This window comes from Diadema antillarum, unplaced genomic scaffold (genome assembly GCF_040938485.1).
Source record: "Diadema antillarum isolate AM-2024a unplaced genomic scaffold, OU_Dant_1.0 scf00000187, whole genome shotgun sequence".
In the NCBI taxonomy this organism is placed as follows: Eukaryota; Metazoa; Echinodermata; class Echinoidea; order Diadematoida; family Diadematidae; genus Diadema; species Diadema antillarum.
The window spans coordinates 117,261-143,774 of record NW_027271076.1 but is presented as its reverse complement, the minus strand read 5'-3'; the positions used below and the strand labels follow the sequence as shown (position 1 = coordinate 143,774).

The window sequence follows — 26,514 nt, the reverse complement described above, 5'->3', positions numbered from 1 at the left end:
AAATAGAAAACTAAAACAAACGAGCAAAATCTTTAAGGGCGTAGCTTATTTCTACGCCTACTACAGTTTTACATTAAACGAGGGCAATTTTGCAATAAATCTTGTTATTCACCGACCTAGCAGACGCAGCAGACTTACCGCTTTCATGCAGGCCGGCCAGGCTAGAACTTCGCTTCGACGCCATCTTAGCTAGATCCGCTCCTTAGCTAGCTAGCTAGCTTTATGCAGCTCAGCAGTACAACAGTACACAGTCAGCGCAGTCGATCGAGTCGTAAGTACAGTGTAGTGGACGATGTACTAGTATACCAAGCCTAGTGATAGAACGAATACTGTAGGCCTACGCACATCACACTGCTAGGGCAGCACCAGTCAGCCAATCAGACAGATCCATCCGTATAGGTACGTACGCGCACATCTCCTTTCCCGCCAATTGTGCATTGATTATGGTCATAATTATGCATAGCACGAGTGTGCGCTAGAAGCGCACGCACAGGGCACCACTGCGTGCGTTGTGGCCGCGGCCGTCATGTCACATGCGCTGCTGACTTGTAGAGTACGAGTATTACAGTGTTTATGTTAAACATGTGCGGTGTTTAGAACGTGTTTACGAGGCGTTCTAAATGTAAACGCGTCTGTTTACCCTGGCAGTAGAAGTGTTTAGGCCTAACCAACAAACATTTGGGTAATGCCCTAAATCATGAATGAAATCATTAACAAAGGCAACTCCCATTTTTTTCTAGCAGTTAAAATATAGGACTGTACATGAGAAACCAAAATATGAATTTGTTACAGTTGTATTACATATTTTTAGGTTATACTTTTCCCTTATTGATTAGGCATTTCCATAAAAGGCCTAAAACATGAATTATTTCATAGTGCATCTTGATGCACTATCTTCCACTTTCTCGTGATAAAAGGAAACTAGAAATTGCAATTTACACGCCATTTCCAACACTTCTCCATATATATATATGGACATATTGAGATTAACATAGCGTGACCAGAATAAACACTCCATCTAAACACTCCAAGCTAAACACTTTAACTCTCAATACTTTACACGTGCTATACACACCGGGTGTTTAGATGTTAAACAAAGTGTTTAGATTTTTAACACTGTGTTTAGTTCATAAACATGTCGCATGTCGCATTTTTTACAGTGTGGGCGTTCTTTTTTCATAGATTGCGTCCTCGCGTAATCTAAAGGTATACTTTGTAACACAACGCCGGGAGAGAGGAAAACGGCCAACGCAATCACCGTCTTAAACGTCCTCGTCGAAAATCTAAAGCTCCCTACTGTTATAATATATCGAGTCCTCTCCTCTTCATTATTATGCTCTCCTTCTTTTTCCTTCTTCGATATACTCTCCATCTTTTTTCTGTTCTTTTTTTTTCTATTTGGTAACATCATTGTTGTTCTAAATATGGAAAACAGGAACGGTACAGTTAGAGGGATGGTACAGTTTTCGTTGAGATGGGTTTCAGGTTTGTAACGGTTTGTTTGTTTTTGTTTGTTTGTTTTTTTTTTTTGATGATGATGATGATGACATTCGTTCTTTTGAGAAAATGAGAAAACTCTTACGGAACATGAAAGAGCATATAGATTTAAGAGGAAAACAAATTTTATTTGATAAAAATTGGTTTTGAAATGGCTGAGATAACCAAAAACAAAGCGATCCTAATAAAATGTGGATCCACCATTTATTAGGATCGCTTTGTTTTACTTTGTTTTTCTATATCTCAGCCATTTCAAACTGATTTTCACTAAATAAACTTTTAATCCCTCTTAGAATTGAATGATCTCTAACATTTCATAAAGTGGTTTCTAAGTATCTCATCAAAATGTTAAAAGCTGAATTGTCACTTTAACCAATACTATAAAATCCCTTTAAAGTCCAGAGAGTACAATGGATATTTTTAACCGCCTAGGTGGAGTCACGGATCTGTCAGTAGAGGAAACGACTTCAAACCGCCTGAAATGTACCCCCCTCCAGAAAAAAAAAAAATATATATATATATATACACACACATAATAATAACAAAAGTGTTGAGGTAACGAGACTCGCAAGCAACGATCAGTGGAGACAGCACGGATATAGAACAATAAGATCTGGCATTGACCTACAGCAGAAGGATTCAATTTTTTTTTTTTATCACGTATGACGGAGAAAGAGCCATCGGGAGAGAGAGAGAGAGAGAAAGGAAGAATGAGATGCATTCTTTACGTGAGTGAAAGCATCGAGGAACGCTTTCACACCATTGACCTTTTCGTGACAAAGAGAAAAAAAACGAAATAATAGATTTCCGTATTCCTCGACAAAATTTTCATCGCACCACCATTAGCACAGGAAACTGCAATTCATGCGTTATTGATATGACTGTTGTATTTACAGCTTCTCTCTCCCTTATCTAACTCTAATATTGTTATTTGGAGGAGTTGAGTGTATTTCTATAGAAACTGCGTGATATAACTTTACCGTTACCGTTATCATTTTATAGGCAGATAGTCAAAAAAGTGCACACATTTGTTGTTGGTGTTGTTGTTGTTGTTGTTAGGGGGAGTTCTCGAGATAAAAATTGTCTATAGTAGTGACACTTTGTAAAGAATAATACTGAATTAAAAAAAAAAAAATCCCTAGACAACCTAAATATCTAACTTGTCTTAAATGTTATATCATAGACTCCATTCAATTCTTTCTTACTTGTAAAATTCAATCACTTTTAGATCGAGTGCTCTCGCCTTTCAATCTCGCGATGTGCCTTCATATAAAAGTAATGTCGAAGTTGCCTTAAGTTTCACTGCGTCTTTTTTGACGTTCACTGGAAGACCAATCTGTTTTGAGCTGCCATCTGCATGAGGTAAGTGCGTGTTAAAAGTATGCTGTGACAAAATAATCCATTAAAAGAACAGCTTTCTTCTAGTTAACATCTTCAGAAAGCCTTTTTTACTAAAAATCCAAAATCCATTTTCGCGGAATGTGATATCTTTTCACTCTCGTTTCATATTACTGCGTGTACACACCATCTGAATTTTCTATCAAATGATTATTTTTGTCAAGCAAACCATATGCTAAAAGTTGATTATGTCGTTTAATTCTACATGTATCAATGAAATGTGGGTTGTTATTTTTTTTAATTACAAGTATATATATATATATATATATATATATATATATATATATATTCATGTAACTTTCGTCTATAAAGAACTGCAAAAATATATCGAAGACCAAAAAAAATATGTATCGAAGAGGAACGTGTTCAATGTACTCTTTGTTTGTTTTTAAGACATTTTTTAAATTGCCAATTGCAGAAAACAGCAAGTTCCATTTGTTTATTCCATTTGATGATTGTAGTGCAATTCATGAGATTGGTTTAATGGGTTGGTATCACCGATTATCATAGTTTTTCCTTTTTCGATCGAAAACATATCAGAGAGTACACATCTTTTGTCACATAGCACGTTTTGAAGCTATTAGAATTAGAAACCAATGCGATAATTATTATCATAATATTCTAGGCCTATTGCAATTTAATCTTGAAGATTTTTCCCACAAATGTTCTCATCATTGGCGATGAAATAATATAAAGTGCGTAGATAAAGGACGCAGATTGTCACCAAGTAACGAACTTAAGGTAATCATAATCATAGTTATTTATGCATGATAAAGACAACAAGTTTTTTTTTTAATAAAACAATTGCCGGTAGCATTCATCAAGTAAGCGAATTTGCAGTGAACTGCATGGTCTTGATTTCAGATAATGCATAGTTAGGATTTAGTTTTGTACTTCTCATTCTACTTGCACTGTTGAACCACAGAATACAAGGAATCGATTGCCAACACAGTGACTACGACGATTACTGGAATGTCGGCAAATCTACCTTCGCATGTGGTAGTGACAGAAATGGAGACAACTGATTCCGAATTAGGAACAGAAAATCAATATTATGATGATTTTTCGTCCGAAGCTTGGCAAAGCCAGATCACGTGGTCTTGGGAAGGTATGACGTGGTCTTGGTATGTGATCTGCGAGCTCGTCATCGCAATTGTTGGGATCACCGGCAACGCTCTCGTCATTGCAGTAGTGTTCGGCCGTCGCTCGAAGAGCCACGTGAAAAGTCGCTCGATGGATATCTTGGTGGGAAATCTGGCAATAGCTGATTTCTTCACTTCGATCCTTCTGATTCCACACCCAAGAGTAAAATCTATCCCCAATTCTTGGACGGGCGCATTTTATTGTAAAGCTTTAGAAGGCGAATATTTGATGTGGATCACGATAACGACGTCGATCTACAGCCTGGTCGTAGTGTCCTTCGATCGCTTCTTCGCTGTTGTTTATCCCATTAAATTTAAGCGCTTTGCCAATCCACGACTGGTGAACATTATTGTTTGCCTTATTTGGGCGGGATCGTGTGTCTTAATGGTGCGAATCCTGTTGACAAACACTACGGACATGATAGTAGGAAAGTGCGTGTATCAGCGACCGCCGCAAAACGAGCAAATCATCTACGGGACCTATATTTTCGTCGTCATACTCGTTCTCCCAACCGTCCTCATGCTGGTGACCCAGACAGCCATTGTGCGCTCGCTCCGACGGGAGGCCGCCCGCTTCGCGACGAATGAGTCGACGGCATCGTTCCACCAAATCGCACGATTTCGAGTCCTCACACTTACGCTAACGGTTGTCCTAATCTACGTCATCTGCTGGGCTCCAGACCAGATAGCATTTTTTGTTTTTAACCTGGGACTCGCTCCTTCGTTTTTGCGTAGCCCTTTGGCGCGCGTAGTCATTGCACTCGCCATTTGTAACTCCTGTGTTAACCCAATACTGTACACCCTTCGCCACCCAAAATTCCGTGAAGCCGTTAAAGATGTTTTCAGAAACACAAGCAAAGGAAATACAACAATATTTGAGGATGTGGAGTCACAATACAAACCTGAAAAGAAGTAATCCTAGGATGGAAATAGCTTAACGTACTCTATGTTTGCAATAGTCGGACGTGTTGTCACCTATTAGAAGAATGCCAAGATAAAGAGTTTCTTTTTTTACAAATCCAAGTGCACAATTGTAATTATCATAAGCATTATATAAAGCGCACATATGTTTGTTTGTTTGTTTGTTTGTTTCCTTTTAGGACACAATCACGAACGGTTAAACATTGATATTTTTTTTGGCAGTTTAGAATTTGTTTCATTGGTATGTTATTGTTACAGTCTGTAACTACGATAAAATATTTGCCCAGCTGGTTGCGGAACAAAATTGGTCAAACGTTTGAAAGCCATCCTATTTTATGACGAGGTCTACAGTTACCTGTAGCGAACACCTAGGTATAGAAAATGTGTGTGTTTTGCAATATGAAACAAACTTTCGGAGTAGTGAACCTTATTCCATTTTCGGATTAACAAATCTCCGGAATAATAAACGATCGAGCAAACTTTATTCTAAATGGTGCGAATTTTTGTTACGCTCTTAATTTGGCAAATCAGAAGAATCCTCTTGTGATTTGATACAGATCCAAATAATTCAACTAAATTTTAGTTTCATCTAATCTTTGTCCAATGTAAGGTATGCAGTAAAGTCCATCAGTGTCAGAAGTTTTATGGGCAAGACAATGAATTTCGGGGCAGAATTTTCTAAAGTCGTGAATGCTTGAAAGGAGATTATCAAGAACACAGAGATATGATTTTGCATCGTAATAACATGAACACATCACCAAATAGCCCTTCATATCTTTTATTCTTTGTTTGATTTTTTTAGTTCTAGTTTTTTTTTCTTTAACCGAGGTACTAGTCTTTTGTAGTGCATTGATTATCCATTTAAAAAAATGTCAATTTGGAGAGTGACCACATGAATTAAGATGCCTCGACACCTATGCACTTCAACATCATATTTAAACCCGCTTCTTAGGCAGCATCTTTTAGAAATCGTGGAATGGAGAAAATCCGGATGCCGCTCTTGATCGACGGATAATTACAAAGCTACCCTATATTTTTGCATTTTTTTTTCATTTAAAAAGTGATATACACAGATAGATAGTAGATGCCCTCTTTATCGTTTTATCTGAAGAATTCCAATATAGGAATCCAGTGAAAATGAAATGTTGCTAGAAAATACAATTCTTATTTAAGATCTTGTAGTATCGCACGCATGCAAAAAAAAAAATATATATATCTTTCTCATGTTATTATGTGTGCCATTCCCGTCAACCTGATTTTATGAAATGTATGAATGTAAGTCATAAGGGTCCTTTACTTCGTCTTCGAATTAACAAACTCTTGGAATTACGTATCTTATTTTGATATTGGATTAAAGAACCTTTGGAATAATGAACCTTGTTGTAGTTTCCGATTAAAGAGCCGAAGCAATAATGAACTTATTTCATTTATGGATTAAAGAACATTCGGAATAACGTAGCTTTTTCGGATTTTTTTTTTCGGATTAACGACCCTTTGAAATAACAAACTGCCAGCAATAAGATTGTACACCACATCAAAGACATCATGGTAAAATGCAGGTATCTGAAAACGTAAGTAGAATGGATTTATGATATTGATTTATAACATACTATTCATATTCCCTCCCAAGAATTAATACCATCTATTAAGAAGTCCCTGATTGTTGTATGATACCATTTCCGCTGATCACAAATTGTGGTAAATACACTATTTACCTTACCTAATAATGATAACTTAAAAAAAAAACACTCCCTCAAATATGACAGAAACAATTTCAATGCAATAATGCCTATGATTCCTCAACAAAATAACGATCCATGAGTTGGAATTATTGTGTCATTTTATGACGATAAAATATGTTATCTATGAAATCGTAAAAAACTATGAAATAGTAAATCCTCTGCTGCTGAAAGTCGAGGAATAAAGCAGATACATGTTATAAGGGGAAAAAAGAGAAACGAATTGATATTTCACTAAAGTATGTGCCTGTATGTGTGTGTGCATGTGTGCCCATGGCTATGTGCATGCAAATTTGCATGTATTGTGTGCTTTTTTGTTTTATCATCATTGTGTTTTTATTGTTGCACGTTGATGTTGATGATGGTGGTTGTAGTGGTTGTTTGTGTGTGCAAATACAAAAATGAATGAAACGAAACACTGATTATGTATTCACTTTCTGTTTATTGTACTGATAAGGTAGCAAGACATCAAATGCAGACGCTTGTTGACTTTCCTACAGACAGCAATATTTCAGCTTCTGAAGAGAACACATGAGTTACAAAATTGAAGTTGTTGCAAAGTACGCAGGGAGATAGTTAATGTCCTTCTTGCCAGTGTAGTTGCTTTAGCTATTTATTGCTCAATCAAAAATCGTCAATCTGTGCCGTTGGTGTACAGAATATTTGTTTTTACTCGCCCGTGTCTGAACAACAGAAATACCAGCCGGAAAGAACAAATCCTTAAGCGTTCAACTATTGTTTGATATAGGAAGCCTCAAATCCACCACGGGTGACCGAACTGTCGCTCGTAAACTTGATGACCATTCCGTCATTGGTCGATGTGATTGGAGCCGGGACTGCTGAGCCACACACTCTTTGGAGGAGGTTACCATTGCCGTCCATGATCTGGAAGAGTTGCACAAAGAGACATTAATGGGTACGTGTGCCTATGCAACATTCATTTTTTTCCTTTCCCAATATTCATACTTATATACGATTTTTTCCTGTTTTCACACGTCGATGCACAATCATTTATGTATAAATGTTCAAAACAAGTATATAATAATATAAAAAACAATCATCCCATACTGTCAAAGAATACACTTATGGAATGTGAAAGGCATCTTTAAAATCACTAACATCGTATTATGAGAAACATACAACTGAAATATTTTCTATTCAGTCGATTTATATGTAGTTTTGGATTTCATTTTTCTTCCAAAAGGGGAATTTCCGGACCTTGGGATACCTAGTGAGGATGTAAAAGATGAGTAAAATTTTACGTCACAGCAACAGAAATTAGATGTTAGTCGATATGAATATACAAAATGATTGAACTGATTATGGCATCACCTCACAAATCCCCACCTGTATTTTTTGATAGAGCTAGTAAGTATGATAATATCATTCCTGTCAAGCTTCAAAGTGACGATCTGTCAAATAATATTCATCTTAGGATTTGATACTGGCTATTAAATTCGTAAAAAAAAAAAACCTAAAATCGGTCAGAAAAATTTTCTGACTAATTTTAGTATCATTAATCACAAGTTTAAAGGCATAATTTACCATTTGCAGATGAAACAAAAATCCAGCATTAGTGTTTTAAGATAGTTCTAAAATGTGAGTTAGGGATAGAAACATCCAATGTAAAAAATTGCATCCATATAATCGATGTTAAGTATTTTGAAATACACAAAATGTGAACAATAGTTATAATAAAAATGTTAACAGACTAAACCGTCTACAGTTATGGTTTAATGTGAAAAATACTGATATCTCCTTATATTTTAGGTTCTATTGTGAAAATTTTATATGGTAGGGTAATTTGTGATACAACAGACCTACTTATATGCATCAAATGTGATATCTTGAACATTTTTAAAATACTGCTCCCAAAGGTTAAACCTAACTTTAAAGGCAATGACGTTATAAGCTCGCGATTCGCGTCATACTATTCATATTGAATTTCCAAGGACTGTTTCCTGATTTTTTTTTTTGTGTGCGTATGTGAAAAACTATTTCATAACTGCAAAGATTTTTGTCAGAGTTTATTTTTAAAAAAATTCACTGATGTGTATGTAATATATATTTTCCTCAGTGGAAAAAAAAAAATCTTTTAACTGGTCCGAAGTTCTTCCGCAAGAAAGGAGGAATGTGGACAGTACCTCGACAGCATCGTAGGCACACGAGGTGTGACTCTCCAGGTCAAAGGAGCCAAAGCTGAGTGTGACGGTCTCGCCAGCTTCAGCCTCGATGGTGAATGAGCACATCTCGTTGTTGCCATAGTTACTTGGAAAGTTTGGCGAGGTGAACTGTCCAGTCGCCTTAGTGAAAACATGACCGCATTCTGCAACCGGAACAGTCGCAAAAGGGATGTTTACAGTGATACCTTTCGCTAATTCTCGTGAGTAATTTCATACAAACCTACGGGATCTTCTATAATAAGACACTTAACTCGTACTGTTCGTCATTAGTGGTTACGATTATTGTTGCACTTAGATTGTTTTTTTTTTTATCTTTTATTAAGGGATATTGCCCATGCGTCACCTGTCTTGCAGAACAAATGTAGAATATGACATTCGGTAATGTTCGTATCTTCCTTCTTTTATCTGTCGATGGCAATAGCACCGGCCCGGTTTCTTAGCGTCAGAAAAAAAAAAGGAATAGAGTCAAGATATTTAAGGAAATATTATGCACCTATATATGAAACATTGCAACCTATGTGAGGTAGTCACATAACTTTTACACCCCGTCGATTCGGCAGACTTTCTCCCCAAACATTCCAGATATGGGACAAACTAATCACGAAAGGAGAATGGAATGAAAAGTGTTTTCGTAGATGTTGTAAGTTTGATTCATTTTTGTTGGGGGGGGGGGGGGGGGGGGAGTCGGGGTGGGAAATGGGATGGCTTTAAATTATCTCACCTCCAGTCTCGGGAGGTACTCCAGTAACGTAGGATGCGGAGAAGCCGGATGAGGTCACGGAAAAGTCGCTCTCGAATCGAATGAGCATCGACTGGCTGGCCCCGGCCACAACCCCGGGACTGTTGGTGCCGCACCACTGACCAAGGAGAGGGTCAGATACTGATGCTCCGTCGTAGATCTTAGAGGGATAAAGACAATGACTACAATCAAACAAATAACAATGATAACAGTAATCATACCTATTCCCATCATCACCATCGTTTTAAAAATGACATTAACATCAGTATCACTGTCTTTCCTAACACCTGGAGTCATTATCATAAACATTACTTACATAGTTCGTCAGGAAAGATGATTTTATATAATAATGAAACAATTAGGGCAGCAAATTCAATGCAATCGGGTATACGAGTTTATTTTTTCTCAAGATTTAGACTATCCGTGAACACTGGGGTTTTTTTATGCTTTCATATTTGTCAGTTTGTTGACGTTCTACTTTGGCCAAATTCATATCTCTCATCCTTATTGCACGAATAGGAAATGATGACATCAAATTAGATTTTTTTTTTTTTTTTGGGGGGGGGGGTGAGAATTATTTAGAATGACAATTAGTGTAAGTAAATGGAAACGAAGGAAATTTAAATCATCAATAACGCCAACCCTAATAAATGCAAGAGTGATGGAAATAACATTGAATAGACAAAATCAAGAGTAGAGAAAGAGATAACGGCCTGTTTTTTTGGAAGTGGAACACTGGAAACTTGAACCAAATCAAATCATACCGAAAGGTGAATGCTTCGAAGCCTTGATTACTCTCTGGGTATATTTGATCTGCTGTCATCTTGTATTATCATCATAAGATGATATGATATTGTGAGTATGAAACACACATTGTTATGAATAAATTGCAGGATATCCTCTGTGCATGATAACGTGTGTGAGACGAGGTGAGGTAATACATTACACGAAGAGAAGGACACACACACACACACACACACACACACACAAGAAAAACTGAAATGCAGCAACTGATATATCCATTTATATTGGTTTCATTCATTCGGGATTGAAGCGAAGAAAATATCCGAAGTATAAATGATAATTTTAGTATCTTTACATCTTGTAATGTGACGAGTACAGTACTGCTGAGAAAAAAAAAAAACTCTCTTTGATGATGACTATGCTTCAGAAAATCTTTGAAAATCGCTGTTTTCCATCTATCTCTTCACATGTATGTACGTTTGTATGTACATTTTTTAAGTCTCTGTGTGTGTCATGTGTGTGTGTGTGAATGTGGTGTGTACTTGTGTGTTTAATACATACGGAAACTGAATCATAAGCACAGGTTGAAGAGCTTTCGAGGTTGAAATCGTCGAAAGTCACTGTAATGGCCTCTCCGTCACCGGCAACGACAAGGTAATCGCACGTCAGATCGTCGTCGTAGTCGCTTGGATAATTTGGGCTGGTGAAAGTACCCGATGACTCGTTGAAATATCCGCTGCATGCTACGAAACGAAAGTATATGGTCAAAACAATCACGGTTCTCATCTAAATTGACTCAATAATTGAGAGGTGAGATCGACGTGAATTATAATACTCTCTAAGCAGCATACTGACTATTAGTTATATCAAAATGATTTGATTTATATTTCACTCTGTGAAATGCACTTTAAGTAGTTACTTTAGTGTATCTTAAAATGATGAATATTAGGATGACTTTCTTTTTTTCTGCTTTCGTGTTGATTTTGATACCAAGCAATCTATCATGATAACATGCAGCAACCTACTCAAATTATTGTGAACACTAAACGCAAGATACTGTTGAGAAATATATGTTTCAATATCATTGAAAACAGAAGCGTAGAAGTAAAACTCGAACAGGATGAATTAAAGGAAAAGATAAGAAGAGGAAAGAAAGCAAAATGATAATCAACAAGGATGAAATTGTCGTTAGGCATACAAATTTGGTAATCTACACTAAGAAAAAAAAAACATTCCAATAGACCTAAAGTACGGTATATCCCAAGAAAATAAACAGTACATATCAGGTGTAGATTTCCAATATTATGAGCATGATATACAGTAAACTATAATAAAATCGAAAGGCACGGTTACATGCATTGATATAAAAGACAAATTATGGGAGGAAGTAGATTAAACCTTTTGATGTACACATAATCTTAAAATCAATACAAAAAAATGACAGTAGTATCATTTTGAGAGATAGTAGAAATGGGACCAGCCCATCACATAATAAACAAAACAGAATAAAAAAAAATAAGCTGGACTCTTTCCACAGGAGCTACCACGTGTCATAAGAATCTGGGAAATAACGATTCTCATTCTCAGACGTGGATGGAATATAGCTTCATCCTTGACTGCAAATGGACTTGTTATCCGCCCCATTCCCCGCCTACCCCCCCCCCCCCAACACACACACACAAACAAACACAGTTTCACACCGATATAAAGATAAACAAACTATGACAGACAAATCTACGCAGGACCAACGACAAAAAAAAAAAAAAAACATATTACTATTAAAACAACCAACAAACGTACACTATTTGGCACTTATAAAAGTAACCTTGTTCAAACCATTCTTACTGGGATCGCTTGGGGGAATCACGGGGGCAGAGGGATCAGGGATGAACCCTCCCCCGGCGTTTCCCTCGCCAATATAGAGAAGGAGATCAGGAGAGCCGGCAGGCAGATCGGTGATTCCAGTATTGCCATTCGCCTTCAACTGCAGCTTCTCTCTCACCTCCTGTGGGGTCAACTCGGGTTCAGAGGCAAGAAGAACTGCAGCAGCACCTGTGGAGAAGAGGAATCGTTTTTTTTTTTCATTAAATGAATACATGAATGAGCAGGTGCGCCCTACTTTGGCAAAAGGAAGCAAGTGACATTTTTATGCTGATTAACTTTTTTGTTGATTTGGCATATTTGAGGCATGCTCTATTTAACTGACAAATCCTAACGTTACAATTCTGACTCATGTTTTAGATATTCGGGCGGTAAAAGGAAGCAAGTGCACAAAATTGTATGAAAAGAAAATGGCAAAAGAAAGCAAGTAACAACCTCATGATATGATTGTCACTTGCTTCCCTTTGTCAAATCATTTATATTAAATACACAATATAAAATACTTTTGCAAAAGGGAGCAAGTAACATCCTTATGATAGGATTGTTACTTGCTTTCTTTTGCCATTTTTTAATGTTTGCTACAAATCAATAATATTTTGGCAAAAGGACGCAAGTAAAATTCTTATGATAATCGATTGCTATCCTGATACAATTGGATAGTTTTTTTTTTCTTTTATTCATACTTTATTTGCTGCATATCAAAATGAGGTGATGGGCATCATTATGACAGCATGATGGAACCGAGAACTGTAAAAATTAAGATTTGCCCTTACAAATCTATGACCAATGTTTCATGACTCAAGAAAAAAAAAAAACAGAATTGCATTCCTTGCCGCTAGTTTTCTCCCTGCTCTTTACTATTTGCCTTAACATAGCTTGCCAACGTTTTAACTTCAAGATTAACTTCCTAATTAAGGAAAGAAGAGTGAGTACCGAGCTTTTCCAATTGTTTGTTCGTTGGTGTGTTTTTGTTTTTGTTGTTTGTTTGTATGTTTGTTTGTTTTTTGAGGAAGAGGAAAAAAGAAGGTTTTGCATTTTTGTGTGTGTCATTTAAAAGCTAAGAGGTAACAAACAATTAAGGTTTGGCTAACCTGTAACGTGGGGGCATGCCATGGAGGTTCCACTGATGGTATTTGTAGCGGTATCCGACCGAATCCAGGCGGAAGTGATGGACACTCCGGGGGCGAAGATATCGACGCAAGTTCCGTAGTTTGAGAAGACGGCGCGCACGTCCTCTCTGTCTGTGGCGCCAACACTGATAGCCTAGAGCAAAACGATACAGTTTGTATCATTGCATCATCTTACATGAACAACACATATTATTTGGGAGCACTATGTTCGTTCATTGAAAAAAAAAAGAATAATAGTCGAAAAGTTGTGTAATAAATCCATATAAAGTTTCTTAATGCATCCTGTCCTTTGTTTTGTTTTGTTTTTGCCTACATGCTTTAGTCAATTATGTGTAACACGTTCAATTAGTTGCATCCTCTTTAAAACAGTGACCTAAACGTAACTAAAGTCACTCATGATATCCTTTGAATTCGAGAGGTATTGCAAAACGGGGATGGGCAAAGTTTAAATATTCAACTTTCTGAAGCTTGTACCAAAGAAGATTCAGGGGTTAACTGTAAACAATAAAGGTAGGGATAATATTACCAATGGCAACTAAATACATTTATTATCGTTGCCATTGTCACAAACATATATTATTCGATATTCATTTTATTAACTTCCTATTGCAGTATTTACATTTACATGTCTATGTCATAGCATTAGCGTGTTAATATCATCTTTACTTCTATCTACAATAATACCATTATCATTGCTATCATGGTCAAGAGTTTTATCATCAGTGTCATCTTAATTATCATTGTAATCTGTTTCACTAAAAAAAAAAAAAAAAAAAAAAAAAAAAAAAAAAAAAAAAAAATCACCGGTTCAGCTCTCGCCGGAGAGTATTCACAGGCATCGCTGTTGTCGTTGCCGGCTGCGACCACGACGCTGACTCCCGCGTCGACCATGTAGGCGATGGCGTCATCCATTGTCTGGCTAGCGCCACCACCGAGGGAGAGAGAGGCTACTGATGGTCCTACAAAGTTGTCCGCAACCCACTCACAGCCTATGAGAATATTGTGTGATATATCATTATTGTGTATATTGGAGGGATGTGAGAGAGAAATCATGAAAAATTTAATCATGTTTGATCATGGCGACAACAATGATGATGATAGTGTAGTAGTAATCACATTTACATTTAAAGATATTGAATTTGTAAGAGTACTCGTGGTACTACTAGTACTATAGTAGTTATTTCATTGATTTGCGTAATTACTGATTAACAACAATAATATTGTATTGATAATATTATCATTATGATGAAAAATATTATTGTTCATTTTATCATTGAAATTGTCATTAATTATCATAACAATAATTGATAATTGATCCTGTTTGCAAGCAGAAACATAAAGTAAATAGGTTTGCCAGGAGGCTATTGTTGAATTTGTACATCAGTGCATAAATACTTCATTGTAGTCTGCGACGATCAAATTTAGGTGTATTTGCCGGGATGACTTCAGATTCAAGGAGTGCACTTAGCTCATCAGTTGTGACTTGGCCTCAAAGGGGATAAGGAGGCATCCTAATAATCATTATGCTTTAATAAAGGCGATATTTGCAGAATTCATAACATCAACAATAAAAACACTCACTAATGACATCGACACAACCTTAATTAGATTACGTACATTTCTGGCCCCTTGGATGCCTAATCAGATTATCACGTTAGCAATTGAAGATTCCGTATATTTAAAATGGCCTATTGTTCCCCAGGGCCGGCGGAGCGTTTTCAAAAGTGTGGGGGCCCACTTTCGGGTTTCATGAGCTAACAAGTAAAAGAAAAAAAAAGTCCTCGACCAGCTCATCTCTCCCCTTCCACTTCCGACAAGCAAAAACAAAAACAAAAACAAAAACAAAAACAAAAACAACAAAACCTTACGGCGCTCACACTTCAAGATCTCTATCTATAAATGTCACTTACGTACTTAGATAAAGTGTGGGGCCCAAAGTGATGACACCTCATGTACTCGTTCGTATGGTGCACAAAAATTGTGGAGGCCCGAGCCCCCACGGCCCCCACGGTTCCGCCGACCATGTTCCCTCGCAGGTACAGCAATAGGACTCTCATTTGGCATGTTTGGACAACTTTCGAAATATTCAAGACGGGTGGTTACTGACGGTTTAATTACTAATGAGATATACCCGCTAAAATTGCAGGATGGCCTACCCCCGAGTCTAGAATGGCAAGTAATGGCACAAAGCCTTCAACCGATAGACGAGAAACAAACAAAAACAATAAGCAAGCATAATGACTCTCATTTTTTTTAAAAGAAGAAGAATCAACTGTCAACTTACCCTCGACTACATCTGCAGTCGAGCCAGAGCCCAAGCAGCCCAGAACACGGACTCCAAAGATTCTGGTGCCAGCGGCAACACCGTAAGTAGTTCCACCCACAGTTCCGGCACAGTGGGTTCCATGTCCGTTGCAGTCGTCACCCTGCCCAAAGATTTTATATGATATATTTTATTGATTCTGTATTACCAGATGTGAGCGTTCTTTAGTAAGATCTAGAATGAGAGGGGAAAAAAAAAAAGCTTTTTCAAGAGATCAAAAATATATAAGAAATAAACACCAAAACAACACCATGCAGGTTCCCTGCAACATCTTCAATCAGTAGGGCCTCGAACATGAAAACATGCGAGTTACATTTATCATTGGGAATTATACCTTATGATGTAATGTCTGTTGTTAATCAAATTCAGTAGGCATACTTTACAAATGATTAACAGATGACACTCTTGACAGAATGGGGGGTGTGAGCGTGTCCAAGTAGTCTGAAGAAAAACAGTTGAACATTTTTGTAACATTTTTGGTATCAATATTGGTATTCATTTTGCCATGCCATGTAAATGATGTTGAGGGTGAGTCTTTAATCAACACAAGTCTACATGAATTTGCATGGCATAGGTACTCAAGTTAGAGATTAGCAGATAATGCTAAAACAGACATTTCTGATAAACACCTGCTAGATCTATTCATAGGACTAATCTTTTAATACTGTTTAATGATCCACCTTCTGGTTTGACACGGGCTTGACCATGCTTACTTCTAAAATACTCTTTATTTCTATGAATCATAGCGACATCCTCGCCTGTCTTAATCCCCTAATTATACAAATGGCTTGGATTGCTCTTTCATACGTGGACCCGAAACTTCCTCATATCTCTTCGACAAGGATCTTTAAAACGTTTTCTAATCTAATCTTAAACCCTGCCTCATCAAAACTTCTAATACTATTATACTTGTTATCGTGTTCACTATCTTTACTGTTATCGTTATCATTCAATTCACTGCCAGTATCAGTATCAGTATCATTTTCATTATTAACTTTATAGAACAATAGCAGTCGAAGAGTCAAAGGAATGGATTTCTTTGGTACGTGATCATTTAATTAGATGTATGAATGGCTGCAATGTGCTTTTTCGCAGTAATAGAAGGGTATTTGGAAGATATCTAATAAGATACTTATGGTCAATTGGGATGTGTCAGGCTAAATGCAGTTTTACTGTTGTTTTACTGTGCACAGTACTTACGTCTCCATCACGCGCGTCATATCCGATAAATCCTCGTCCACCGAAGTCCTGGTGGACAGCGTTGATTCCGGTGTCGATTACGTACACGTCGACGCCAGACCCATCGCCCATGGGATTGAACACGTCATCGAGAGGGAGCGAGACTTGGTCGACACGGTCGAGACCCCATGACGCGACCGCAGAGGCTCGCACGATGCCATCCTCTTCGATGTACTCCACGAGGCCGGAGCTTCGCAGCTGCTCAAAGATATTTTAACACGTTATCCGTCACACTTATGCTTTCAAGTATGATTTCATTCAGAAAACGTTGCTATTAAATTCACAAATCTAAACGCGGGAAACACAGTTAATTAGAACATGCTAGTACGCGCTATCATCATCTTTATGTTCGTTCTTTCGTTCGTATATTTAGATTTTTAACTCCTCTCTTTTAATTCATAATAGTAATGTTTTCGGAATAATTACCACCTCCCCCCCCCCCCCCCCCCCCGTCGTTCATGTACAAACAATGCTATACGCTCTTCAAGCGTGCGCAAGATATTATGACAATCATCATCACTCAGCTGGTCTGAAAGAGATGAAAGAAAGTCTAAAAAAAAGAAAGGTTACCCAATGATTCCACTATAATGACAGGCCCGTAGCCAGGATTTTTCAAGGGGGGGGGGGGGGGGTGCGGTCACTAAAAAAACGGACCTTCGGTACCAATACCAATGATGACACACACACACACACACACACACACACACAATTATATATATATATATATATATATATATACATATTCTTTGGACGACCGAACTACAAAAGTTATATAAGAATTTGCGCGCGAAGCGCGCCGCAAATTGTGAATTTTGACTGTTTTAATGACGTTTTAAAGTCTCGAGGAAATTTGTATTTTTGTCTGTTGCATGCAATCGCGTTACGGTATTTCATCTAGGAAATAGTAAAAACTCATTTTGCCAGGAAGTTGCAAAGTTTAATTGTGTTCGAGACTCTGCGCGCGTAGCGCGCCGCAAAATTGAGAATAGTGATTTTCCTGGTGTTGTTTTAACTTTTATATTTTCTATTGTATACCCGCGTTTGCAGGCCTGAAGCCAGGATTTTTAAAGGAATGGGGGATTGCGTTAATTAACAAAACGGTCCTTTGATACTGTCCCGGGAGGGGTAGCGACAATTAAAAGGTGGACACCATGCTCATACATGGACTTTCAAAATGGCCCCTAAACGAGTAATGATCATATGATTTTTTCGGGCCTTAAAAACAAGTATTCCTTAAATGTTTCCTGCACCCTAAAGAAGTACTTCATCATGATTGAACAATATACCATTTTCCCAAATTTCGGCCTTTTTGATACCCTTTGATTATATACGCTCGTACATCACACTTTCCATCTAATCCGTGAGAAAAAACGACCCCTATTACGCGTTTTCTTTAGCGAGTATGGTCACGGTGTCCACCTTTCAGTTGGAGTTTTCCATCCCATTGGATGCTGTTTGGAAGATGAAACATTCACTTTACTATACAGTATATCAGCCGTTGGTATGCGAGTTTGTCAAAAACGAAAATAAATAAGAAAAGTTTTAAAACAAAATGAATTGTAAATGTGAACCATTTATATTTTGCCTCCTTGTGGTAGGATATTTCCAGCATTTCCGAACTTTCAAATAATCATTTTAGATTTAATAATACTAAAGGTAGTAGATCCGATTCGCAAACATCTCCAATATCAGTCAAATGTCATATTAACCATCATGCGAAGAAGGTTTTCTTTGTGAAATTTGGAGGTCAGTGAAATTCAAAAATTAAACATCCGTTAGCCATTGGAAGAAGTTGAGTGCAAATTCAGACATCAGGCTTAGTGCTCAGATGTTTTCCTATTTGATTTGATCTGTCTTACTGTGCACACTAAGATACATACTGGAATGGTTATTTCTTATTTATCAAATTATAGTAGCATATTTGGTTACTAGCTGTCTCTAGGCATTTTCGAATTTGGGCTGCAAAGAGATCCACTACCTTTAAGTTAGAAGAGAGATAAGTAAATAATGATAAAATAAACAAACAAAAAAGAATGAGTTTCTTTTGTAATACTATCTGACAAACTTTTTACTTTACCATTTTACTTCATAGCTCAGCACTTTCCATTCTCTCTCATACCCTCTTACCCATCACATTTAAATGAAATACAACTAAAATGAGTTTGCGTGCCTGCATAATACTCTTTGGAAATTATAAGTGAGAATGTTCTTTGGTTTTGGCTCACTTTAAAATGAGAACCAATAGAACTGTCACAACATGAGAAAATGTATAAGTAATAATCAACACTACATTTCCGAATTTGGCCTGCAAAGAAATCCGCTACCTGTAAGTTAGAAAAGAGATTAGTAAATAATGATAAAATAAACAACAAAAAAGAATGAGTTTCTACCGCCTTATCCAGAACAGAGCCTGAAACGATGCAGGCTCAAGAAATCGTTTGTACTAATACGTCTTGAAGTACTGCGTGATACTGTTGACTCAGACTTCTACAAAGCTGTAAGTGAGAATTTTAACCCAATCCGGCTCATTACCCGTGTTTTTAATGAAAAATATGAATAAAGAATGTAAATTAAATAACGACGCGTCACAATGCAGTCTAACGCTCTCACAATGTTATGATGCATAGGGTTTTTCCCTGACTGTTTTTACTCCGGAGCTCTTGCAATATTCAGGCTTTTGTAATACTATCTGACAAACTTTTTACTTTACCATTTTACTTCATAGCTCAGCATTCTCTCTCATACCCTCTTGCCCATTACATTTAAATGAAATACAACTAAATTGAGTTTGCGTGCCTGCATAATACTCTTTGGAATATAAGTGAGAATGTTCTTAGGTTTTGGCTCACTTCAAAATGAGAACCAATCGAACTGTCACAACATGAGAAAATGTATAACTAATAGAGAACTGGAGTAAGACAGGCCTTTCATTTAGTTTTGTCTCTCGTGATCGTTCGTAAGAAATGCTAATTCATGACCACCTTTTCACAATTTGATTGGAGCATGCATTCATAATGGAAAATAGTTGACATAATAATCTATCCCCAGGCATTATCATGCCAACATGTACTTATATATACATGTACTATATCTTTGTGAGACGTAGATATAAAATGTCTCAGGTTTTCGATTATAGTAATTTCGAGGAAATTTCTTTATTTTTTATCATATATGTAAACTTGAGGCTATTAGATTTTCATCCAATTACCTCTGTTCCTGTGAAAAAATGCAAGTGTCAACCTCAATGTCATCCACGAATCGCACGTACTCGGGCGGCCAGTGGAAAAAAAAACACCGGTCACACGCGCCAAGGGCCATGGCATGCAGTGCCAATATAATAATAGCTCGCACAAATTGATACATAACATTTGTGTTTGTGTGCATGGGGACGATCCGATGGTTCATACAACAAAAGGGTTTCGTACAATTATTTTTAACATTGTTAAACGTACTCTTCCATATTTACGTAGCATATAATGTGTCTTTATATTTATTTGGATTGTTATCTTGAGAATTGCTAAAAACCGTTATTATGAAAAAGTGGACCTTTCAGAATTTGGGGGGGGGGTGCGTACGCACCCGACGCACCCCCCCCCCCCCCCCCCCCCCTGGCTACGGGCCTGAATGACATCAGAGATAAAGTCCTCATTATCGAAAAAATACCTTATAGTGTTTACTGTGTTTTTGTAGACAAGGGCACTGTGCACGTTATTTTGCTTTCATTTGTTGTAATCCACTTACATGTGTAACCATGTCGTCAGTGAGTTCCGCTGCGAAGCCGTTAAACACAGTTCTGTACTTGTGTATTATTCTGACGTCACCGAGTGAAGCTATGGTAGACTCAAGGTTTCCCCCGGCCTGTCAGATACAATGTAAAGGAATCGACATTTAATACCACTGCGGTAGCACGAATGATCGAACTACCATCACCAAGAGGCACAATAATACCACGTTGATATGTTGTCAAATATATACATTTTTTTCTTAAAATTCAAAAGTACAATCATACTCTATTAGAGTGCATTCAGTACGAAACTACATGATATGTTTTCTTACGTATGTATTTAACATAGTGCATGTTTATTGTGCTTAATGTCATGCTAGCACTTTGTTACATTTTCTAACGATGTATTAATTTTGGAATACAGCCACAAAAAGAGAAGTTCTCGGAGCATAATAAGGTATTTTATATCTACGTTTATTAACACTGTCCACTGTCTACGGTAAAATTTGGGCATGGTAAACTCAGACGTTGTACCCTTAAAAGGCCGTCGTTTCTTCTTTCAGATATTTTTGGTTTGTTTGTTTATTCAATATAGTGACAGATACAATGCTGGCATGAATGATAGGACCATGATCATGCAGGGGAGATTACGACTTGAAACATCAATAACGTTTTATATCATTGGATAATACATTTAAGCACACAAGGGCTAGGGCTGACATGCGAGATAGGTGGAAGTATTAACATAGGGTCATCTCAAGACAATATTCTCAAGTAACTCAATGATCATTAGTTACAGGACTTAAGCCTTTCCAGTGATACTTCACCGGTCTCAAAGCACGGAGTTAAGGTGATAGAGCATATTCCATAATATTTCTTTTATTAGCAGGTGAAGTCACAATTATATGTGATTGTGCACCACAAGACGAACAAAAAGTCGCACACACTGATTTTGTGTGAGGACTGAAAATAGGTGAAATGGGTCAACCTAACCGATCTTGACTTTTTCATATTTTCTGAAAGAGCAAGTCTTCTTCTACATTATGCTAAAATTTGGGATCATAAAACGGGTAGGAAAGTGTGTTTTTTTTAGCGGTTTATCTGGAACTTTTTTTTTTTGGTAGAATAGTGTGATTAGATGTGTTTGTAGAGTCCCCTTCTAAACCGTGTACACACTCTTCACTTTCAACTCTAATATCTCTTGAATAGATAATGCTACTGCTTTGAAAGTTAGCATCAATTATGAACAGAATGTGTTAATAAGGCACACTTAATTTCAATTTAATCTGATAATTCCTTCATTGTTGTTACTCTGGTGGTTCATATCCTGTTTTTGTCCCATTCGTTGCACAGCCAGTGCGGCTTGGTTAAGATTTCTGAGTGTGTGTTTTCTTTCCAATATTTAGATAGGTTAGGAGAGCCCATTTAATTTGAGCCGTCATACATCATTTTAAAGCTTAAAATCTGCTCTTTTAGATTATGCTCTTAACTAAAATTTCATGTCTGGCGACTTTCTGTGCGTTTTGTGATGCAGGGTCACATATGTCAATTAAGTATGTCAAGTATGTCAATCAAAAAATAGGGTAAGCTCATTTTGCGATCATATTGTACAGTTCCTTTTCACTCTATTTGCATACGCTATTCTCGAGTTCATAACGGTGTAAGCTGTTATCTTTATTTAAACAAACGGAAAGCAAGCACAGTGTGCAACGGCGCACAATCCATAATGATATGAGACAATGTTTAACATTGCGGTAGGTTGATTTCAAAAATATTGTCGAACTTCTTCATACCTAGTTTAATCATAGCTTCATATTAGGACTTTTTTAGGAAAATCTAGGTGTTGTTATGTATCATCGTCTCATGATACACTTTTTTATCATCATTGTATTATCATGAAGATGTGTGATGCTGTTATCATGAAAACCAGTGTCCTCGTAAAACAATCTTCATTTTAGTCCATAAGAGATATCAAATCGACTTAAAGTAATGAAAATGATATATCATGAAAATATGGGACATTTTCTCCTATCTTCCAGACTATTCCTTCTTATGCAGCAAGTAAGAATCATTGGAAAGGTGTTTTTTGGGTTTTTTTTTTTTGTTTTGTTTTTTGTTCGTTTTTTTGTTTGTTTGCTCTATGTAATGATGGACTTAAAGCAGAAATTTATAGAGAATCTAGAAATATGACAAGTTTGATATCTACGGAAAGCTAAGAAGCTAGTTAACAAAACTGGATATCTTTTAGACGATGTACCTTTACCCCCAAACTGTTTTTGAGATTGAAAAAACACCCAATTTCCATGACCACGTAGCTCCGTTCGCTACAAGAAACATCGGATTTGAGCGACGTCACCAAATGTGTATGAGCTGATTTGCCGTACGGCTATATGAGACCCGCTCTGGCAAAACCCGAAACTTCTCGGCAAATGTGATTTCGCGCTACACTCGAAAAAGGTCAAAAAATTACCTCAGGGACCAAATTGACATTTTGGTATCACGTTGTAGAGGAAATTTTCTAGTTTCTGATTGATATCAACAACATTTCGAAATACAACCTACAAAATGTGGAATTTTGAAGAGAAAAGTGGGATGTCAATCTCAAAAGTTGGCCAAAATCTTACGTCTAAAGACCAAATCGCCCTCGCTTACGGCGAAAATGACTGTTCTTTTGGCGATCGTGTCTTAGATATTCTGAGTTGAACCCTGACACATTTGGTACTTACAGAAAGCTGTACCTCTGCTTATTCCAAATATGGTCATGGCATGATGTCATGCTACTCACTTTCATTCATAAATTCGTCTGAAACATGCGTAATTTTATGCAAATCGTCTCCCAGACGCGTAAACAGCCTAGTTACCAAGACACTTGATCGAAATACATGCAACCTACATGCTATACTATGGGGATCGCTGCAGCAGCGGTGCATGTTTGCATGCAACACGTGTATCGTGACTGCTGCTCAGCACGGAAATGTTGCAGTTTCCCGCTTTGTTAGACTGGGTTTTTTTAGCAAGTTGAGGTAGAAATTAGAATTTAAACCAACACACAAGAGAAAAAGAAGGTCACATTTATCTAACAAACCTTCATCATGCCATTTCGAAGAAGAATCAACCTGAAATCACGGCATCAAGGAATACCTCTTCACTGCCGATTCTGCTGGTACTGTTGTGCGTACACCTGATCACAGCGATCGCGAATCTTGAGCTGATTACGGTAGGTTTTGTGAGTTTCAAACGTCGTATTTCCGTAAATTTAAGGGTGTAAAAATGATTTCCAATCAATTACAGCTCTTTGACTTAGTTATCATCCTTCATGAGTATGTAAGATTACCTCAGCTATACGCAATTCCCCCACAGTGATCGATTTGTTGTGTCAATAATAACAGCAAATTGTGGCTGTACGAAGGAACAGCTGATCACGGCGATCGTGAATCTTGAGCTGATTATGGCAGGTTTTGTGCTTTTCAAACATCGTATTTCCGTGAATTTATGGGTGTAAAAATGATTTCCAATCAATTACAGCTCTTTGACTTAGTTATCATCCTTCATGAGTATGTAAGATTACCTCAGCTATACGCAATTCCCCCACAGTGATCGATTTGTTGTGTCTATAATAACAGCAAATTGTGGCTGTACGAAGGAACAGCTGATCACGGCGATCGTGAATCTTGAGCTGATTACGGTAGGTTTTGTGCTTTTAAAATTTTGTTTTTCCGTAAATTTATGGGTGTAAAAAATGATTCAAATGAACACAAACAAACAAACAATTTCACGACGTAAATATATACTTTTAGCGGACGATTTATTCTAGATTGACAACAAATTACACGTCAATTTCCTGAAAAGTGCACACAGTTTGCCTATAGATACGTAAATCCCACTGGGTTGCATACACATTTGTTGACGTCGCAAATTTGGCATTTTCGTACTTTTGCGGACTTTTTCCAGTGCTCAAATCTGGTAAAAATAGAGATTCTTATATTAAAAGAAGAGACAACTTTATTGCATGATTTATGTAAGAAATTAATCCAAATAACATTAAATGATGGAAAACAGTCAATTTCTATGATATTATTTCCTTTAAATTTCTTCTTTAACTTTAAAATATCTGGATTTGGTGCTTTACCCATGTTGCTGCATCAAAGTGTTAAAAAAACAAAGATCCTACCGCCATAGTCCACTCACCTTGAGTTTGACCAAGTACCGTCCTGGAATGCGTTCCCTGTGGGTGTGTAGAGGAGCGAGTTCGGCCGTGGCCAAAGCGGCCAATAGGAGTATAATGAATCCTTTCATGTCTATATGAAGGAAAACATTATGAAAGGACTTATGAGCTTGGAAAAAAAAATGCAATGAAACTGTATGTTGGATGCATATTATGAACATTATTATATAAGCGTACCTGCATGTTAAATGAGCAATTCTCGTATTGGTTGACATTTTTGTTGTTTTGTTTTGTGCTTTCTTGGCTGTGCTAATGTTCTATGTGAATTTTTACGTCAGGAAAATCCGCCTCATCGCAGGAAACCAATAATCTTACATAACTTTGTATTGCCAGCTACAGATCGCGCCAATCTTTGAGTTTTGTATATTAAGGGCAAATAAGGCAATTCTTATAAGAATCGTACTGGCTACCTATTTTGTTAAAAACAACAAACAAGCAAACAAGAAAAAAACAGACAACAACAACAAGAACAAACGTCCTCAATACCTGCGTAAAAGTATTGCTAGATCAACATGATCAATCGGTAGTAACACCCTGATTGGCAAGTTCCAACAACTACATAAAAGTGTTGATTTGATAGTGAATACATAATAGTGTTGGTTTAAGCACTTGTTATCCAAGTAAGATATGGGATAACAATAAGTAAACCAATTAAGTGCAGGTTTCCGCCACTGTAAATTTACTGTGGCATTACAGAGAAAGTTTAGCCTGGGTTAAAGACTAATGCCTAAGAAGAACCAAAGTGATCCCCTATATCTTTTCATACCGTAATCAACAAACAACTTCTTTGAACTCAGAAACGAACAGTTTTGCTGGTCTCTTGAAGTTTAAAAGTATACAGAACAGTTATTCCTCGGAAAACTGTTGATTTTGAAAATGAGCTACCAACCTTTTCTGGTGCCAATGAAACACTAATAACCCCAATTGAATATCATCCTTTCAAGCCTGAACTTCTTTTTAAGATGACAAGAAGGTAACATGAAAGGCTACAATAACTTACTTTGTATCAACAATGAAAAAGCAAATATTGTACACAAACATATGAAAACTTTGTACCGTACACACTGAAAAAAAAAAATATATATACAATTAGAAACAAAAATCTAGGACTTATTTAGGTACCTTGGCATTTAAGCTTTATTCTTTTTACTTTGAAATTTACAGAACTGAAATATTTGTCGCCGGCTTACCTTGTCCTTTTGCTTGCCTGCCTACTGTGGTAGCTGCGTTATAGAATAAGCTAGACTCTGTTGAAAATGGACATCTTATACCAAATATTACATAACAGCTAACCAGTCCATTTCTCTAGTAATAAAAAAAGAAATACCATGTGGCTTGATTCTCACAGAGATTTCCTCTGCTTCTTAGTTCTTATCATCTTGGTCCCAGTTTTGTTAACGTATATCAATGCAAACAAGGAGACGTATTGTTTGAAGCAACAAGATAAGATTAACGCCTTGCAATGGTGCATGTATATAGGGATGGACTTGCCCAGCTCCGTGTTCTTCGAATTCTCAAGGAGCTTACGAAATGAATGACGTCAATCACATCACCATGCATATTGAAATATAATGTTGTTGCTAGACAAGTGCGCATGCGCTAGCGTTCCGTCGACGACGGTGTCGAGGA

General features: G+C 37.1%; 1 protein-coding gene across 1 annotated transcript; it reads right to left on the bottom strand.

Moving 5' to 3' along the window:
• Window positions 1-7,429: 7,429 nt before the first annotated feature.
• LOC139723340 (extracellular serine proteinase-like) lies at window positions 7,430-24,956 on the bottom strand. The gene is made up of 11 exons (XM_071634596.1): window positions 24,849-24,956; window positions 20,678-20,794; window positions 16,898-17,134; window positions 15,659-15,800; window positions 14,179-14,363; window positions 13,336-13,507; window positions 12,209-12,415; window positions 10,925-11,106; window positions 9,602-9,779; window positions 8,842-9,023; window positions 7,430-7,582 (listed from the first exon to the last, which is right to left on the bottom strand). Exons 1-11 carry the CDS (start codon window positions 24,954-24,956, stop codon window positions 7,430-7,432), a joined length of 1,863 nt encoding a protein of 620 aa, XP_071490697.1.
• Window positions 24,957-26,514: the final 1,558 nt, after the last annotated feature.

Coding starts and splice junctions, on each gene's coding strand:
- LOC139723340 (XM_071634596.1), bottom strand. CDS start 24,956: ATGAAAGGATTCATTATACTCCTATTGGCCGCTTTGGCCACGGCCGAA. Junction 14,364..15,658: donor GACTGCAGATGTAGTCGAGG/GTAAGTTGACAG, acceptor ATATTCTCATAG/GCTGTGAGTGGGTTGCGGAC. Junction 13,508..14,178: donor CTCCGGCGAGAGCTGAACCG/GTGATTTTTTTT, acceptor GTTTTGCTCTAG/GCTATCAGTGTTGGCGCCAC.